The sequence below is a fragment of the Mandrillus leucophaeus genome, unplaced genomic scaffold (genome assembly GCF_000951045.1).
Source record: "Mandrillus leucophaeus isolate KB7577 unplaced genomic scaffold, Mleu.le_1.0 Scaffold389, whole genome shotgun sequence".
NCBI lineage: Eukaryota > Metazoa > Chordata > Mammalia > Primates > Cercopithecidae > Mandrillus > Mandrillus leucophaeus.
The window spans coordinates 1,296,422-1,316,809 of NW_012104131.1; the positions used below are offsets into that span (position 1 = coordinate 1,296,422).

The 20,388-nt window shown below is 33.4% G+C and overlaps 1 protein-coding gene across 1 annotated transcript in view; it reads left to right on the forward strand.

Annotated features, from left to right (window-relative positions):
- The window catches only part of SCN1A (sodium channel, voltage gated, type I alpha subunit), a 149,122-nt gene extending 129,500 nt beyond the window's left edge, over nt 1-19,622 (forward strand). The window contains exons 21-26 of the mRNA XM_011991011.1: nt 5,985-6,266; nt 9,051-9,104; nt 10,634-10,771; nt 12,695-12,799; nt 14,374-14,644; nt 16,367-19,622. Coding sequence (XP_011846401.1) covers nt 5,985-6,266; nt 9,051-9,104; nt 10,634-10,771; nt 12,695-12,799; nt 14,374-14,644; nt 16,367-17,541 — 2,025 coding nt within the window. The 3' untranslated portion in view covers nt 17,542-19,622. The remainder of the gene's footprint in view (nt 1-5,984; nt 6,267-9,050; nt 9,105-10,633; nt 10,772-12,694; nt 12,800-14,373; nt 14,645-16,366) is intronic.
- Nucleotides 19,623-20,388: the final 766 nt, after the last annotated feature.

Sequence of the window (20,388 nt, forward strand, 5' to 3'; positions counted from 1 at the left end):
ATTGTTTATAGCCTTATGTTCTCTTCTCAAGTCTTATAATAAATGTCACTTCGTAAGAACATAAGACTTGTCTTCGATTTCCCTAATATATATGAAAACTTTTTCCTCATTATCAACAACTCAGTACAATAAAATACGAGTAGTCCTCTTTTATTTCTCACAGAGAGCCTCACATTTTCACCAAAATGTTATCAGAAATTCTCTCTGGGGTATGTAAAAATTAAGTCTGTTTTCCAATTAAATGTCACTTTGTTTTGTTTCAGACTGGCAGTTTCAGTTCTGGAGAAAAAATATCATTTCTCTATATTCTACTTGAAAACATGTTGCCTGAATCAAAGTAATATATTTTATATGGGTTATGCAATCTGAACAATGCTAAACTTTTGAAAATATTATAAACCTTTTACATCTGACCATTTGAAAATTTGTTAAATCCATTCATTGGTCAAGTGCTCAGATATCTCCATACATTACACTTCATTGCTATAAAAAAGTTGGTTTCGTGGTATGCTTTTAATTTTCTCAGAAATAACCATATCTATAATTATTAATCAATAATACCCTTTATATTAAAAGAGGTTACCTTTTCAAACTTGGAGTTTTAGACATAAAATCCTTATAAATGTTGATAGTGATAAAACTAATCATTTAAATGGTGAGATTTATGAATATGGCTCTATTCCTCATAATGACAGCATATACACAGCACTAAAATGACTGATCTCTTCAATACGTGTTTGGCATTGTAGAGTCAAAATAACCTTATACTTGATTCTATTTTTTATACTTCTAGTGTTTGGATTTTTTTATTTTGTAAAAATATAATCACGAGTGATGGTGAGGTTGGATATAAGAATGATATTATGATTGGGAAGTGAGATTTGAACATACTCAGAAACTCTCATTTAATTCTTTGCCCTAGCAGCATAAAATCGCAATAGCTGCGTCAAAGCGTAACACAGGCACTCATTTTATTTTTGTTGTTCTGTTACTTTTTCAAAGCATGTGCTTTTATGCAACATTACTGAATAAAGCATGTTGTACAGTGCTTCATAAGAAGTTAGAAAGTAACAAATAAATTATCATCACGTTGCACTTTGTGTTTTGCATGTTTTATGCACATTTCTGGCTGACAGCTTTTAAACATTTATTGTATTTCAAATTTCCAGTCCAAATTTTTCAACTTGTAAAATTAAACTGAGTGAATTGATGTCGCTAATATCTAGGGTAAAATAAAATTTGTATTTAAATTTGTAGTTTTAATTTCCTAACCTAGGAAATCTTAAATACCTTCTTTTTCAAAAGAACTCAAGTCTTAATTGATAGGGAAACAGACAGAGAGCATCATGAACAAAAGATAACACCAAATGTTCTGTCATATCAGATCTCTAACTAATAACAAACTATATATTTCTATTTTGTATAGGATAATCTTGCTCCAACTTGGATGGGGTGGAGCGCTGGTTCCTCCCCTGAGCCCTTTATTATGGGTACTGTATTACCCCTTTTGCTACCTTTAATCCTTGCACTGTGACTTATGTGTAGTGGGGTGAGGGAGGGATTGGGAAGGGTACTATTATTGCACCACAGTAGGGAAAATACAGTATTTACATCCTAATCCCCTCTTTTCAATTGTCTTAAATTTCATTTGGGGGAAAAAAAAAAAAAAAAAAGACCTTTATGAATTTACCCTCTGTGGATTTTAACCCCAATGGTTGATATCTTTATGAAGTTTCATTGAATATGATTTAGTTGTGTGTATATGGAGTTATCCATTTATGGGGAGATTACTTGATTGGTGAGGGCGGGGGACCCTGGTGTAGAACAATTATGTGAAAAAACAGTTTAACTTGTTAAGCTCATAATACTGTTTGAGGCATACAGCCCCTGCTGTTTAGTACCTTGGTCTGGGTCCTGCAAATTACCAGTGAGATACCATCAGTTGATTCTTGATACGTATGAGCAGATACTAGGGTGCAATATTTCAGGTTTTATAAGACTGGTATTGATTGTGACCATTCTCATTTTTTATTGTGTAAGTTCATATGGGGTTATTTTCAAAATGTTAACAAGGCAAAAAATTAATTAAGAAATAGTTGAATTAAGCACATGTGAATTGTGTCGTAAACAAAAAGTTAGTATAAAAGAATCCACTTATTTGAATTATGCAGAATAGAATACACACCTAGAAATAAAACAAAAACATCTTATCATGAGCATTAAGATAAAATTTGAGGCATAAACTCACTTCTTAGAATAAGTAACTCCCAACTAACTTTCTAGGATTTTAAAAGATATCACAGTCAAAACATACATAAACATAACTCTACATTTTATTTATTCTTAAAGTTTAAGTGTATTATACAAGAAGAAGAGTTCTTATTTTTGAGAGACAGAAAAAGTCAGAATTTTTGTTTGGATCACTGATATATCATAGCTTACAAAAATAATTGTCTTAATTAAAACCCACAGTACGATTATTTTAGATTTTTAAAGAAAGATTCTATTACTCTTCTTCATACTTAAAAATGGATAATTCCTACTTTGCCTACTTTTTATTTTTATTCACATACATTTTCTTTATTTCTATTACAGAAACACTAGAATTCATAAATAGTGTTGATCTGAAGTTCAAAAGTAATTAATTCAGATAAAAAGACATTTCTGCATGTATGAAAATTTCTAATGTGAATTTGCATATTTAATCATCAAGCCTTCATTTGGTGTAGACATATTTTTAAAAATGCAGGTAATGAACCAGAAATCGAATTGGTTGTGCTAGAGCAGAGAAACTTTATTTGATGATATTTGTTTTGAAAAAAAGCTTCTGAGAAGAAACAACCTCTAGTACAGTATTAATTCATTAAGATAGTTCCTTTCTCAGACATCTCCTTTCATGTAGCCTGAAAGTTCAATTTGTTCTTTCCAATTTATTCAGACTAATTCTGCCTACTTTCTTCCCGCCATGAGAACCAATTACTGCAGTTTTATTGAGACTGAAAAAAGTTAATCCACCTCCTGCTTTGCTGAACCAAGGAATGGCTTGGAACTCTTGGGAAAAGACAATCTTTTCTATGATCTTTCATTGTCTAATTTAATACATCATAAATATGACTATAGCTTTGTATAGTAAATTCCCCAATACTGTGCCAAGTGTTTTCTAAGATAAGGTTCTTTTATATTCACAAAAAAAATACAACTTTTCTCTGGGCCAAATGTATGCCAACTTTGCGAATCATATCCTGAGCTGCACGGCTGCAGAATACATGCTTGCATCATAAATTCCATAGAGTTCATTTTAACTCTAAATCAATCCCCAGTTTCAAAGTAAACCTTTCATACATATTACCTAAGCACAAACTTCTCCCTCTGCTCCGTTCCTTAATTATTCTCAGCCATATTCAGAAATAACATTTTAAAATTATGCTTTAATCAATAAATACTAAGCTAAACTTTGCTTCATTAATCCATTCATTTTGTCAACCATTATTTTATTCCTGTATTCAAAGCTCTCTGGTATATTCCTATATTCAAGACACTTAAGGCCCTGGAAGATTCATGAACATATTTTTGCATCTTAAATTTTTAGAAAACCTTACAAGCTGTCAGGATTACACTGAACTCTAGTACACAGTAATATGGTACCAAGATAAGTGGGAGCAACTCTTCCATGTAGACTGGAAAGAGCACTAGATGCTATTTATAGACTACTTTCTGAACTCAACTTGTTATAACCTTATTTTTTCTCATATGCCAAATGAGAACACAATACTGAATTATCTGTACAGTTCTGTTCAGTACTAGAATTCTGATTCTTGAATTCAAAGGGGAAAACATTCCTCTTTATTTAGGAGGCTAAACTGGGGGGGCAAAGTTAGGCTCCATGAAAGAAGTGCTATTTGAACTAAAGCCTTTGAGAGGGGAGAGTATTTCAGAAAAGGAGCTATTAGACAAGGAATTTCAAGGTAAATGACATCTCAATTATCTGGCAATCATATTAGCATATGGTTATTATATTAATTGAAGTGGCATGAAGTATAGATGACCAGGGAAGTTAAAACCGGAAATATAGATTGTGGAGTGATGTGAATAGCAAGGTAAGAAAAATATTTGGTAGTTACCAGAGAGCCAATAAACAACTTTCAAGTGGGATTTGGGGAAGATTAATTCATCTTACATAGATTAAATGAAGGAGAAGGTTAGGAGACTGACGATAGTACAAGTATGAAATAACAGAGGGCGGTTCTAGGTGGTGACTGTGAGAATGGAAAAGAGGTGACAAAGCTGAGAAATATTTTGAAGAAAAAATGTGAGACAGGTAATGTGAAAAGAAAATCAAGAAGTGGTATAGACAACCAGTGTTCTGCTCATACTCTAAATTGGGTGTTGAAGGCAAAATACATATTTTAATTAGTACTCTGTGTATACACACTAGAAACAGCATTGTAATCTGGATAGTGGACAAAATAATCGGGAAAGAAGACAAATAAATAGTAACTTGATTTCAATTTCCAAATCTCTAATCTGAAAGAAATCTAATTCCATCCATTCATTTAAAATAAATCATAAAACAAGAATTTATGAAGCCCATTGTATTAATACAGATAGTCAGATGAGATATGGCAAAGTGTCACCTGTCAGCTTGGTAGGTTGCATAGGCCACATCATTTCGTTCTGCCTGGATAACTCAACCAGATTAATTTTTCATACTCATCCCCTCCACCTTTGTCATTACTGGTATTCTTATTTTCTTTGGCCCACTTATCACACTGTTTTATATTCCCCAGAAGACCTAGAGTTCTTTACAGACTTTAAACAGGGCTCAGAAGTATAAGAAATTGGCTCATGTATTTTTGTTTACAGACAGGCAGTTAAAAAATAGTTCTAAAAATACACTGGCATCAAATGGCAAATAGAAGATGTTTTGATGACCACTTCCTTTGGATCAGGTTGACAAGAATAATACAAGCACATAGGTGGAATTAAACACAGCTATTAATGTCCAAGTTTAAGGCAGCTGCCCCTTACAAGCATTTTAGGGTCTGTTTTTACCTTCCCTCTTAGCCACTCCTGTGCAGCTCCAGTGGGAGGGATGGAGGAGAAAGTAAGGAAGCCACCCCTATGTTGTTGCCAAACATGAACACTCAGATTTTTAACTAGTGGTCCAGAAATAAAGAGGGGGAAGACATCCTTCTATAGAAAAAAAAAGTAGATAATAATTGAACACAGAGCTTCATGTGATCACATCAGATTTGAGAACTATGTATAGCATCCCTCTTTTTCTTATTTTTCTAAGAAATGATTTCTATTATGTTTCATTTGAAATAAGTGTTTTGAATTAAACTCAGTAAATGAAACAACTGACATGACTGGAGCTTGAAATAAACGATGTGATGATCTAATGAAATACATAATGCAAATTGTCTTGCTTCTTATGCAAAAATTATTAGTCATAGCAATGCATGAATAATTAATGACAATTATATTAGGTATTTAATAATTTTTTATATTCATTATCTGAATTTTTAAGTTATTTAAAAAATATATTGGTCAAATCAACTCAGGTCCAAATGTTTTAGTTTTGTTCTTTAATATACTGCCTTTTTAAAATGAGTTAAACTTCTGCATAGGCTTTTTAACTTTTCTTTTTTCTGATAAACAACACAATTCTAACTTCATCTGGCAGCAAGTTCCTCCGATTTTGCTTTTCCTTTAACCTTTTAATGCTTCTCCCTCCCTTTTTTTAAAAAATGTTTTTGTTTCATTTCTTGGTTATATTGCCTATAGTTGTTTTCCTAAGTGTATTGCTTAAGAAAAAAAATGTATTTTAAGATTTTTTTAAACCTTGCTTTTAAATATCCTAGAATAAATAGCCTTGATAGAAAAAAAAAAAAATGGGAAGGCCAGCGATTACTAGGGGAATTTTTTTTTCTTTATTAACAGATAAGAATTCTGACTTTTCTTTTTTTCCATTTGTGTATTAGGTGGTTGTGAATGCCCTTTTAGGAGCAATTCCATCCATCATGAATGTGCTTCTGGTTTGTCTTATATTCTGGCTAATTTTCAGCATCATGGGCGTAAATTTGTTTGCTGGCAAATTCTACCACTGTATTAACACCACAACTGGTGACAGGTTTGACATCGAAGACGTGAATAATTATACTGATTGCCTAAAACTAATAGAAAGAAATGAGACTGCTCGATGGAAAAATGTGAAAGTAAACTTTGATAATGTAGGATTTGGGTATCTCTCTTTGCTTCAAGTTGTAAGTGAACACTATTTTCTCTGAATATTTTTATTGTTTGGAATAATAAAATAATTACACACATCTATTATTTAGTACCTAAGAAAAAGTATATATTTCTTTCTATTTAAAAAATTTCAGTTTGTTAGTACAAGTTTATGAGCCCAGCTGGGTGAAAACATTATTACATGTAAGGACTACAGATATAGTCAGTAGTGACCAGGCCAAACAAAGACCTCTTTGTCTTTTTCTTGTATTTTCTTTGTTTCCATATTGCTCTTTCTTTCTATATAAACAAGTTAATAAATAAATCAGTAACTTTGCCATTTTTATTGTGATTAGAAGGCTTGTTTCACTGATCAGCTACCAAAACAGAATACACTTAACAGATAGATCATCTTCCAAAACACATACACTTAATACACCTAATTGGACTGTAATTAATTCGTAGGGATTAACTGCTGCTGAAGTCTATTATTTCAATCAACGTTTGCGGAATGACATTCAGGTTTTAGAATTAGATCCAAATGTGGTGGTGGGCACTTGTAATCCCAGCTACTCAGGAGGCTGAGACAGGAGAATCACTTGAACCCAGGAGGCGGAGATTGCAGTGAGCCAAGATTGTGCCACTGCACTCCAGCCTGGGCAACAAAGAGCGAAACTCCATTTAAAACAAAAAGAAGAGAGAGAGAGAGAGAGAGAGAGAATTAGGTCCCCATAGTGAAGTGGAAATAATACCTGAAAGCAACTAGAAACAAAAATGAAGCACAAGCAGCTATTATCTTGTCTCAAATGACCTTTCAGCACCATTATTTAAGTCTATTTTATCCTAAATATTAATGTTTTCACTATTGGGTCTCTAAGACTGGGTATCCAAGAAAAATAGCTTATAATTCATATTTAAAAAGGTAGCCCTTTTAACATTTTCATTTGATTCTGCTTCTAGCTGCAGCAGCACCACAACAAAGCAGGGAATAAAATAAGAGTCCAGATTATTTGAAAATTCAGCTTAAAAAAAAAAAGACTGTACAATTTCTTTCTTCCCTTGCGGTTCTACAGTGTCTTTAGGGCAGAAATCAATTTTTGCTCACCAAGGTTATGATTTCAACTGTTCAGCCGGGAGACTAACTAAGCAAACAAACCAACACTAGTCAAAACCCTTTTGCAGCTCTTCCAGAGGTGTCTACTATGATTACTTTACAAATTCTTCCCACCTTTTTGTTGGAAATTCTTATTTATCTTCTTAACATTTTTGACCTACTCGGAATATTCATGCAATTAAAATAGAGATTTTTAAAATCTCTATTTTAAAAATGTCCCACTGGCAAGAACGGGTGGGGCATGTTGGCTCATGCCTGTAATCCCAGCTCTTTGGGAGGCCAAAACTGGAGGATTGCTTGAGGCCAGGAGATCTAGACCAGTGGGGGCAACATAGTGAGACCCTGTATCTAAAGACAAATAAAAATAAAAGTTAAAAAAATCTGGCAAGAATGTTTTCTTTAAAAATTGTCAACACATGATGACATTTATTTGGGCATTTATTGTAACCTTTAACTAATGACCACACTTGTAAATATCACTAAAGCAACCACTTCCTCCATAAATTTGAGGAAAGAAATATTAAAAATTTTAAGCAATCCTTTAAAATGTAAGCAATTTTGAAAATATAGTGATGGTCCTGTACAAAGCTGTTAAATAAATTCTGCTACCAAAAAAAAAAAAAAAAAACCCTCTAAAATACTGCTTCACATTTGGCTTTTATAGAATCACCTCTCTATTGATTAGTAAGTCATTGAAATGGCCCCTTGAATCACTTTTTTCTGTTTCTATACCAAGTGTGTAATGAACTTGTTCTATCATTGACCTAAGCCACTGACATATTTAACACATCTCTCTTTCATGTACAAAAGCCTTGTACTTTCTAGCTAAGAATCATTAATTTCTTTTCACTGCTGTCACCCACACCCTTGCTTAGCTTTTGTCTCATGATATCCACCACTTCACAAGGGTTAGTGTTATCAAAACAAAGATATATTGTGATACAGATGCTAAAGCTTTGCTAGCCTCCCTCACTAGCTAAGGAATAATCCTTTTAGGCCCACAGGACTCAAAATTCATGCCCTAGGACAAGTAACAAATTACTGTAGGTTGTTAGCCTGAGTATCCTTCATCCTGTGAGTGCCAAGTGTCTGCTGTACTATTGTTCACATTTCTTATTCATATTAAGTTATTATCTTCAAGAATTTCAGAAAGAAAATAGAATATGGGATTATTTCTAAATGTTTTGCTCCAAAATTCTTAAAAAGATAGTTGCAACCCTGCCTTTATGTATCCTGGTACTATCCTTACATTGTTATAATAAAGAGAAATCTTAAATTTTCAATCACTTTGATCACCCTGCAGATAAATTTTAGCAGATAATCCTTAGATCTAAGTTGTAATTATTAGCCTGATAGAGCTATTGACATATGTGTTCGCATTTGTAAGACCTCCTAAAAGTGCTCCAGCAAATTTTAATACTGCTTTAAATATCATGATACCATGAACTCTAAAGAATTGAAAAGTACTTGTGAGTTGGTTATCAAACGGGAGGATATATCAAATGGTCATTTTGTTCAATATGTGTTCTAGAAATGAAAAGCCTTACTAACATACTGTCTTGGTCCAAAATCTATGTAAAATTTGTTTTGAAATGTCTTTCAAAAATATTTCCTTTTGAAAATTATATCAGTAAGAATATTTATTAAACATCAGGTCTAAATTATTTTTTACTCCAAAGTAAAACATGCATGTCCTTCTTAATAGGCCACATTTAAAGGATGGATGGATATAATGTATGCAGCAGTTGATTCCAGAAATGTAAGTATTCCTTGTATTCTAAGTCTTTTTATAATATTGACCAGGTAGTAAAATTAATCAGATAAAATATAACCAAACGAAATGATTCTATCTTGATTTAAAATATTTGGGAAAAAGTGTGTCAGGTAAGTATTCAAGCACAGCAATGTTTATCAGAAAGATCTTACTAAGATAATTCAACACATGCATTATTTTGAAAACCAAAGTAAGAAATTCATATATTTAATAACTAACAAATATTTTTCTTTTAAATATTTTCTGTTTTGTTTCCTATTTATCCACACATTATATAATTAGTAGTAATTTTAGTGTACAGGGCCAAATTTGAAGAAATATATGATTTCTATCATTAGTTGAAATGTATAGTCACCCTCCATATTAGACATCATGAAAACTTATGGATATTGTTCTGTCAGTCTTAGATTACTGTGTTGATTTCTTTCAAATAATCATATTTTAAACCAAATAAAAGAATGCTTTTATATGATTTTTAGCCTCCATAAATTGACTGAAGTTGCAATCATTTCTGTGGCCAACAGATTCCTTTGAGTGTATATCACCAAAGTATAAACCTATTTTATTTGATTTCAGCCTCTTTAAGGCTCTATGACCTAAACTGAAATTCACGCTCATTCCAACTTTGCTCTTCAAAACTTTGCAAGACATAGTGTTTTCTATCAACCTTCATCTTTCTATCCTGAAGTCTCATCTGTTTAGTTTATCATCATGAAGAATAACCTTTGTCCCTGCAGTCTTCAACCTGATAGTTTGGTGTTATCTTTCTTGAAGTGCATTTCAAATAGCTTTAGTTTTATGTTGAATATCATTTTGATAACCTCCAGAGTTGTTTTATTTCACTTTGTCACTTATATTTTGTTTTGTGTGTTTAGTTGGCTTTTAACTTTGTTGCCTTTAGAAGGACAGGAATCTGTTAAAATATTGTAGTGACTTTTTCAGTCCATTACTAAATTATAAGTAATAGTCCATTTGTTATAAGCACAATCTAGGAATTAAATAATCAACTGAGGATTTATAAAATGAACTGTCCATTTATGTCTACTTAATCTGAAAAATTCAGTGACTGTCACATTAGGGTATAGTGCCAAACATCTGAATGAACAACTCATTTCTTATTTGCTACATTATTTCATGCATACATGAATGATTTCTAAACCTAGCCTATGGATATTTACAGTTTTAAAATTTTTTATTAATAATTTTAAAATTACTAAAATTCAGTACCTTAAAAGCTTGTAAATTTAGCACATTACTGTTCAAATGGAAGAATAGTATTTGTATTTATAGTTATAAAAATAGATTTTAGAATGTCATAGTAGCCACATTTTTCACATGAAAACATCCCTAAAGGCTAATTTCAGGGATGTTTTTAGAGGTAGTTGATTCAGAAAAAAAAAAAATGCTGACATATTAGTAAGAATAATTTTTTTCTATTGTTATGAAAAAGCACCAATGATATTTCCAGCACTAAAATGTATGGTAATATTTTACAAAATAATCTCCTTTGGTAGGTGGAACTCCAGCCTAAGTATGAAGAAAGTCTGTACATGTATCTTTACTTTGTTATTTTCATCATCTTTGGGTCCTTCTTCACCTTGAACCTGTTTATTGGTGTCATCATAGATAATTTCAACCAGCAGAAAAAGAAGATAAGTATTTCTAATATTTTCTCTCCCACTGAGATAGAAAATTATTCCTTGAAGTGTTTTCTCTGCCAAATGCGTACTTGAATTTAGAAACCAAATGGGAGTATATATTATAACTGATTTTTCCTTCCCCTCCCTCTGTCATTCACTATCCATATATTTCCAGCTATAGAAAGCTAAGAATAGCTGTGTTCCACACTCTTGTGCATAGGTTCATAAAGTTTTTCTCCTTTTATCCATTATCAAGATACAGTTTCTGTCTTAAATATAATAATAATTAGAATAAAACTAGAAAGCAACCTAATATGCCCCTTTCCCGAAAACAACTTGTTATTTTATCCGTACAACTACCCACTCCCCCTTGAAAATACATTTTCCAACTAATTTTTTGAAATTAGGAAACCGGATGTAAGCTGCTTCTAGTGTTTATTTTTATGCTTTTTTCTTTCATTGATTTCTTTTATATATTCCCACTTCTTTCTCCAAGATATTTAATTATAAGCTATCCCTTTCAGTCTTGAATTGTATGACTCTTTATTATTTATCATTTATAAGGCTCATTTGATTGTCCCAGTTACCTATGTACATTATAGAACATATGGAAAGTAAATAAATATCTTCACTTGGAAGTAACTGCTGCCATTCACATTTTGCTTTTCTGTTCAGACTATTTCTATACATACTTATTGTTTTAATTTTTATCTATAATTATAAATTCCACTTTTGACTTAACATCAGTATTTTCTCATTTTGTTAAGTCTTCATACATACATTATCATAATTTACTTATTCATTCCCTAGTAGGTTGATAATTTAGATTGTTTTTAATCTCTAATGATTTAAATAGTACCTTGTTGAAAGTCTTCGTACATAAAAAAAGAGAGAGAGAGAGAGAAAATAAGGCTTTAATTATTTCCTTAGAATAAATTCCCATAATGAAGTATTTTACTCCCCCAGAGTAATATATCTACTCAAACTCCCAATAACAGTGTATGAGCACCCATGCCACTATTCCCTCACTGTCACCAAACATTCTCTTTGTTTTTGAATACTTGGTATTTAATAGGTGAAAACTATTTAATTTTAATTTTTATGACTTTTATCACCTTAATTGTTATGACTTTTATGTATTTTATTACATTTGAACATGTTCTTAAATGCTTGTTGGCCATTTGTGTTTCTTCCTTTATGTACTGTTGCTTCATCTCACTTGCTCAGTATGTTTGCTTTTTGTATAATGAGTGCTTTCTTTCACTACAGAACATTCTCCCCTCAATTCCCTTTTCTTATTACTAGTAGTATTCTGTAGTCAATATCAGGCTACTCCATTTCACTTACTTGCCAGTGTTCCAATCTTCTATCCCTACTAGTCTGTCCCATACTTACTATGCTATGAGCTCTGATTTATCCCCTAAATCTCTCACTCACTCATCCAGTTTTCTTTTTATCCCTTTGCTCCAATTCTTGACAGAGTTGGAGTGACTTTTTTAATGAGTAACTCCAAACCATCTTGCAGTATACATACTCTAACTCTTTGCTACATTTAAATAAGAAAATTATTACCTTTAACATCATAAAGGTAGTATGTATAGTATAAGGTACCAAGTATTTATTATCTCAGTGAACCAAATTTCACCATTCACTAAGCATATGGTCTTGGATTAAATACTTAACCTTTTTGAGATTTGGGGGTTTGTCTTCATAAGAAAATAATAATAAAGTCAATTTTGAATTATTTAAGGAATTAGATATTATTATCATACCTAAAGAGAACTTTCAATTTTTCACATTTTGAATCACAGATATAATTATGCTAATCAGTTGAATTTTGCATTTTTTTTTTAGCCATACATTTTCTATTTTAACATTGAAAAAATATGTGCAAAAGGACACAGTTTTAACCAGTTTGATTTTTCTTTTCTATACTTTGGAGGTCAAGACATCTTTATGACAGAAGAACAGAAGAAATACTATAATGCAATGAAAAAATTAGGATCGAAAAAACCGCAAAAGCCTATACCTCGACCAGGAGTAAGAAATACCAAATGATATGGGGGAAAATATAAAAACAAAAACTTGCATGGTTGTCTCACAATAAAGAAAGTAGCTAACATTTCCAGTAGAAAAAAATTCTTTCACTTTTAGAGCATCATTAGTTTGTATCTTTTATGGTAATGGTAACAACAACAAAAATTAAACACCAAAAAGAACAAGAAAAAATAGAAGATGCCTTGACTTCAAGAGATTTAGAAGCATACCATTAGAATCCATATTAATTGGCCAATGGACACATAGACCATGTGATATGCACAAGAGAAAGTTAATCACACAACTCAAGAATGGTTGCCAAGTAATATCAGGGAAAGAAGTAAACCTTTGGATGGGGCTATAAGAAATGCAATTTTCTAATATTTTAAGAAATGGATGAAGTGTTGAGTGAAATGGCACCTTACTTCTATTTTATTTTTCACTAGAGATACTAAGTGTTTTAAAGGAGGAAAGAATTCCAGTATCTACTACTCATATATATGGTTACAGAGTTAGATATTACTAATGTCTGCAGAAGTCAGGGTCAGTAATTACAGTTTATGATGATAAATAACAATACTCATGCTTCCATGATGAAACAAACAAACTGCTATTAAAATGGAGAGCTATTATCCCACACTCTAAAGATGTTTATGATGATGATCTGAGAGGTTTCAGTAACTCCTAGGGTGCATCAAGGAAAAAATACTAGCAAATATTCATATTGTGATGACTGAATATTGCCTTCCTGAGAGTGATGAGAAATATGTACTTTCTCTGTTAAAATTAGCACTGAAAGTAGAAAAGAACCAACAATTTGTAGGAAAAATACGTGAGAAAATGCCCTCAGAATTCCTCAGTGGCCCAAAGAAATAAGCCTGCAGATGACGCTCAGTGACCAGCAGTGGCAGAACTGGGAAGCAGAATCACAGATCAATGACAAAGAACATGAATTTTTTTGACATAAACATATAAGAAATGTCATTCTGGTCCCATTATCCTTGTGCAGGTTCAGCATTCTGTGTCTGACAATGTTAGCCAAGGCTATTTGATAGAAGAATATGAATATTGATGTGGTATTTAAATGCATAATGTTATAGATGTGTCCTGGAAATTCCAAATTCTCTTTAACAATTATTTCAGAATACAAGTGACATATTAATAGTACTATATTTTAAAATGGATGTATAGTCCAGCTGATCATTGGAAAGTCTTGAAAAGAAATTAAATGGGTTTCTTACCTTCTCATAATCTTAAAATGTTGATATGCATTGCATACCTCTGGAAGAAATATACAGTATCGAGTGTTCCGGTTTTTTTTTTTTTTGTTTTTGTTTTTTTTTCCATCAGAAACCCTCTTTGGACAAGGGATTGCTATTCTGAGAAATGCACATTAGTAAATGGCAATTTAAATAACTAAATTTTAACAATTAATATGCTATAAATCATTCTTACAAAAATCAGAGTCAATGACTACTGTGCAAGAAACTAGAAAGTCAATTAATGCAGAAAGTACTTGATGCTAACGCACATGAGAAAACTCCTTTATTGCTAAAAGCATTTCTATTTCTCTACAGAACAAATTTCAAGGAATGGTCTTTGACTTCGTAACCAGACAAGTTTTTGACATAAGCATCATGATTCTCATCTGTCTTAACATGGTCACAATGATGGTGGAAACAGATGACCAGAGTGAATATGTGACTACCATTTTGTCACGAATCAATCTGGTGTTCATTGTGCTGTTTACTGGAGAGTGTGTACTGAAGCTCATCTCTCTACGCCATTATTACTTTACCATTGGCTGGAATATTTTTGATTTTGTGGTTGTCATTCTCTCCATTGTAGGTAAGAAATATTTAAAGTTCTTAAATTCAGTTAAATAGAAGTGAAAGTTGAAACAATCAAGATTAGATTCAAGATCATCCCAGCAATCAGAGATAATCACTGTAAATATTTTGATACATTTTATCCAGATGTGTTTGGTTTTTTAACATAATGTCTCCTACTGTAGTCAGTATTGTTTCTTATTCTATCCATTTAGAATAATTATACTTAGTGTAAATGTAGTCATTTGAACTAGACCTGTGCTATTAAGTAAGATAAAAATGTTTTTGACATGTTGAGATTGAAGAACCAATACAGTATCTAGATGGTTCCATTAACAAGACTAGAAATGTAGTCTGGTACTCAGGAAAATTGCTTTAGGGAATAGACATGGAGTCACTAGCATATAGCTATTAGTGGAAAGTGGTTTCAAGATAAGGAAAAGTATTGCGTAAAAAGAGAATAAAGACAAGGACAAAACATTATTAGCAAATGCATATAGTAGGTTCTTTACGAGTGTCATGTAGAGATTTTCTAGACTACCTTAAAAATGGGTTTATAATAATGATGCACAAGGGAAATACGATGACATGGGACATCATTAGTACTATACTTCAAAGCCTGGAACATATAACTAGCCTCATGAGCAATAGCTCATTTCATTAGACACAACTAAAGCTCTAGTAAAGTGAAAAGCATCTGTCTGTGGGCCTAAACTATTCATTCTTCCCTAAACAGGATGATATGACTGGTTCAATATTTTGCTATTCAAAACAAGGCACCTCTGTTGGACAGATTTTCATGCCACTCCTTTCTCTGAAGAAACTGGCCTTATATCCAACACATTGTATACAGCCTTTGATTCCCACTAATTATAATCCTTGGTTATAACTAGTATGGCTGAGGTATAAAGGTGTATTCCTACACATCTCCTTCTCTCTCTCTTACACACACACACACACACACACACACACACTCTTATACTTTGTCTTTTCAGAATGAGGCATTTAAACTTGAAGGCATTTAGTTTCTTGAGCTCTTCTTTTTAACTTTACAAATATAGTTTTTATTTAAAAAGCAAATGGAGAGAGAAGGTTAAAATAAGAAGACTGAGATTACAGTGTTAGGTACAGGAGACCAAAAAGAATTGAAATACAACATTAAGTACAGGAGACTAAAAAGAGCATCAACCTGGGATCCTTTTAGAAATGCACCAGAACATACATAAATAAGTATATAAAAATATTAGAGTGGAACTTAAGTAAGTACCAAGATCATGGGGAGGTGAAAGTAGCATCAAAAGCTACCAATACTTTCAGATGGAAATGGAGTAAATAGAGAATTTAGAATATGGCAATTTCAGAAAAAGTCACCGTATACATATAAACTTGTACCTATACTGTTGGGCCGCTACTGTTCAGTCAAATGTGAATTTTTAACTTATTTTATTTCTAAATTCTGACTTGGTACTTTACGTAAACTAAAAGTAGTTTATAAACATCTCTTAAAGATAAAAAAAAGTACTGTAATCCTTATAGTTGAAATTATTGCTGAATTTCAAAATTAAGATTTATTTATAATATATAATATGCAATTGTATATATATATTATATAGCTGCCATATTTAAGATAATATAACTGAGTTCAGGACTCTGAACTTTACCTTGGAGCTTTAGAAGAAACATATGTTTATTTTTAACGCATGATTTCTTCACTGGTTGGTATTCTCATTGTTTATTCTAGGTATGTTTCTCGCCGAGCTGATAGAAAAGTATTTCGTGTCCCCTACCCTGTTCCGAGTGATCCGTCTTGCCAGGATTGGCCGAATCCTACGTCTGATCAAAGGAGCAAAGGGGATCCGCACGCTGCTCTTTGCTTTGATGATGTCCCTTCCTGCGTTATTTAACATCGGCCTCCTGCTCTTCCTGGTCATGTTCATCTACGCCATCTTTGGGATGTCTAACTTTGCCTATGTTAAGAGGGAAGTTGGGATCGATGACATGTTCAACTTTGAGACCTTTGGCAACAGCATGATCTGCCTGTTCCAAATTACAACCTCTGCTGGCTGGGATGGATTGCTAGCACCCATTCTCAACAGTAAGCCACCCGACTGTGACCCTAATAAAGTTAACCCTGGAAGCTCAGTTAAGGGAGATTGCGGGAACCCATCTGTTGGAATTTTCTTTTTTGTCAGTTACATCATCATATCCTTCCTGGTTGTGGTGAACATGTACATCGCGGTCATCCTGGAGAACTTCAGTGTTGCTACTGAAGAAAGTGCAGAGCCCCTGAGTGAGGATGACTTTGAGATGTTCTATGAGGTTTGGGAGAAGTTTGATCCCGATGCAACTCAGTTCATGGAATTTGAAAAATTATCTCAGTTTGCAGCTGCACTTGAACCGCCTCTCAATCTGCCACAACCAAACAAACTCCAGCTCATTGCCATGGATTTGCCCATGGTGAGTGGTGACCGGATCCACTGTCTTGATATCTTATTTGCTTTTACAAAGCGGGTTCTAGGAGAGAGTGGAGAGATGGATGCTCTACGAATACAGATGGAAGAGCGATTCATGGCTTCCAATCCTTCCAAGGTCTCCTATCAGCCAATCACTACTACTTTAAAACGAAAACAAGAGGAAGTATCTGCTGTTATTATTCAGCGTGCTTACAGACGCCACCTTTTAAAGCGAACTGTAAAACAAGCTTCCTTTACATACAATAAAAACAAAATCAAAGGTGGGGCTAATCTTATAAAAGAAGACATGATAATTGACAGAATAAATGAAAACTCTATTACAGAAAAAACTGATCTGACCATGTCCACTGCAGCTTGTCCACCTTCCTATGACCGGGTGACAAAGCCAATTGTGGAAAAACATGAGCAAGAAGGCAAAGATGAAAAAGCCAAAGGGAAATAAATGAAAACAAATAAAAATAATTGGGTGACAAATTGTTTACAGCCTGTGAAGGTGATGTATTTTTATCAACAGGACTCCTTTAGGAGGTCAATGCCAAACTGACTGTTTTTACACAAATCTCCTTAAGGTCAGTGCCTACAATAAGACAGTGACCCCTTGTCAGTAAACTGTGACTCTGTGTAAAGGGGAGACGACCTTGACAGGAGGTTACTGTTCTCACTACCAGCTGACACTGCTGAAGATAAGATACACAATGGCTAGTCAGACTGTAGGGACCAGTTTCAAGGGGTGCAAACCTATAATTTTGGGGTTGTTTAACATGAAACACTTTAGTATAGTAATTGTATCCACTGTTTGCATTTCAACTGCCACATTTGTCACATTTTTACGGAATCTGTTAGTGGATTCATCTTTTTGTTAATCCATGTGTTTATTATATGTGACTATTTTTGTAAACGAAGTTTCTGTTGAGAAATAGGCTAAGGACCTCTATAACAGGTATGCCACCTGGGGGTATGGCAACCACATGGCCCTCCCAGCTACACAAAGTCGTGGTTTGCATGAGGGCATGCTGCACTTAGAGATCATGCATGAGAAAAAGTCACAAGAAACACAAGTTCTTAAATTTCACCATATTTCTGGGAGGGTAATTGGGTGATAAGTGGAGGTGCTTTGTTGATCTTATTTTGCAAAATCCAGCCCCTAGACCAAGTAGATAGTTTGCGGGTAGGCCAGTAAATCTTAGCAGGTGCAAACTTCATTCAAATGTCTGGAGTCATAAATGTTATGTTTCTTTTTGTTGTATTAAAAAAAAAAAAAACCTGAATAGTGAATATTGCCCCTCACCCTCCACCGCCAGAAGACTGAATTGACCAAAATAACTCTTTATAAATTTCTGCTTTATCCTGCACTTTGTTTAGCCATCTTTGGCTCTCAGCAAGGTTGACACTGTATATGTTAATGAAATGCTATTTATTATGTAAATAGTCATTTTGCCCTGTGGTGCACGTTTGAGCAAAAAAAATAATGACCTAAGCACAGTATTTATTGCATCAAATATGTACCACAAGAAATGTAGAGTGCAAGCTTTACACAGGTAATAAAATGTATTCTGTACCATTTATAGATAGTTTGGATGCTATCAATGCATGTTTATATTACCGTGCTGCTGTATCTGGTTTCTCTCCCTGCTCAGAATCTTATTTATGAGAAACCATATGTCAGTGGTAAAGTCAAGGAAATTGTTCAACAGATCTCATTATTTAAGTCATTAAGCAATAGTTTGCAGCACTTTAACAGCTTTTTGGTTATTTTTACATTTTAAGTGGATAACATATGGTATATAGCCAGACTGTACAGACACGTTTAAAAAAACACACTGCTTAACCTGTTAAAAATGTGTTTAGAATTTTACACGCAAATATAAATACTGTAAAAAGTCATTTTATTTTTCAGCATTATGTACATAAATATGAAGAGGAAATTATCTTCAGGTTGATATCACAATCACTTTTCTTACTTTCTGTCCATAGTACTTTTTCACGAAAGAAATTTGCTAAATAAGACGTGAAAACAAGACTGGGGAGTTGTAGATTTCTGCTTTTTTAATTACATTTGCTAATTTTAGATTATTTCACAATTTTAAGGAGCAAAATAGGTTCACAACTCATATCCAAATTTTGCTTTGCAATTGCAAAAGGGTTTAAAATTTTATTTGTACTTCTGGTAGTACCTGTACTAACTGAATTGAAGGTAGTGCTTATTTTATTTTTGTTCTTTTTTTCTGACTTTGGTTTATGTTTTCATTTCTTTGGAATAATGCTACTCTAGATTGTTCTAAATATAATGTGGGCTTCATAATTTTTTTTTCACAAAAACAGAGTAGTCAACTTATATAGTCAATTACATCAGGACATTTTGTGTTTCTTACAGAAGCAAACCATAGGCTCCTCTTTTTCTTAAAACTACTTAGATAAATTGTATTCGTGAACTGCATGCTGGAAAATGCTACTATTATGCTAAATAATGCTAACCAACATTTAAAATGTGCAAAACTAATAAAGATTACATTTTTTATTTTATTGTTTGCCCAGTCACTTTTTGTTAACAGAATATTATAATGATATGGAGATTTTTTACATTACAAATTGGGGGAGAAGGGGAGCACACACACACACACACACACACACAGCGGCATGCCCAGGTTGACAAGAAAACCTAGGGTAGATATGTCACTGGGGGTAGGGGGTAATGACCTCCCAGAATTACAAGCAGCAGGTGTGTTCTCTGTTAGGGGGAAGAACTGGTGTCAGAGGATAGCTAGTGTTTCCAGGAGGAAGAGAAGTATGGGAGCCAGAGTGATGGTGGATGACCACTTGAGCTATGAAAATAAATCTTTAAATCATATTTAAAAATTTAGAGTTGCCATGTGTGTAGGATACTGTGTTTGCTCCTCCAGAGACACTCTCTATGCTTCTGTATCATTCCGTGTGTCCCAGAAGGGTGACTTCTACACACTGTATCAATGGGCTCTCCTACCTTTGAGCTCCCAATTGGTTTGGCCAATAAGAAGCACCAGTGGGAAAGCACCAGAGAGAGAAGATTGACATAGGAATATTTCTTCTCCAATTCCTTCTTTGCTGGGTTGCCCTGGGTTGGCACTGGACTCATTCCTCCCCCAAAAGTCATACTCCAATCAGACTGCCCCTCATACAACTGAAGCTGCTTTCTCTGGGGTCTGGTAATCACCCCTCCCCTTGCTCCTTCAGGTCTGCTGCTGCATTGAGAGTGCTTTTGAATTCCTTGTAGCTTTCTCCTAACATTGCTGATATCTTTGTAAATGTCCCC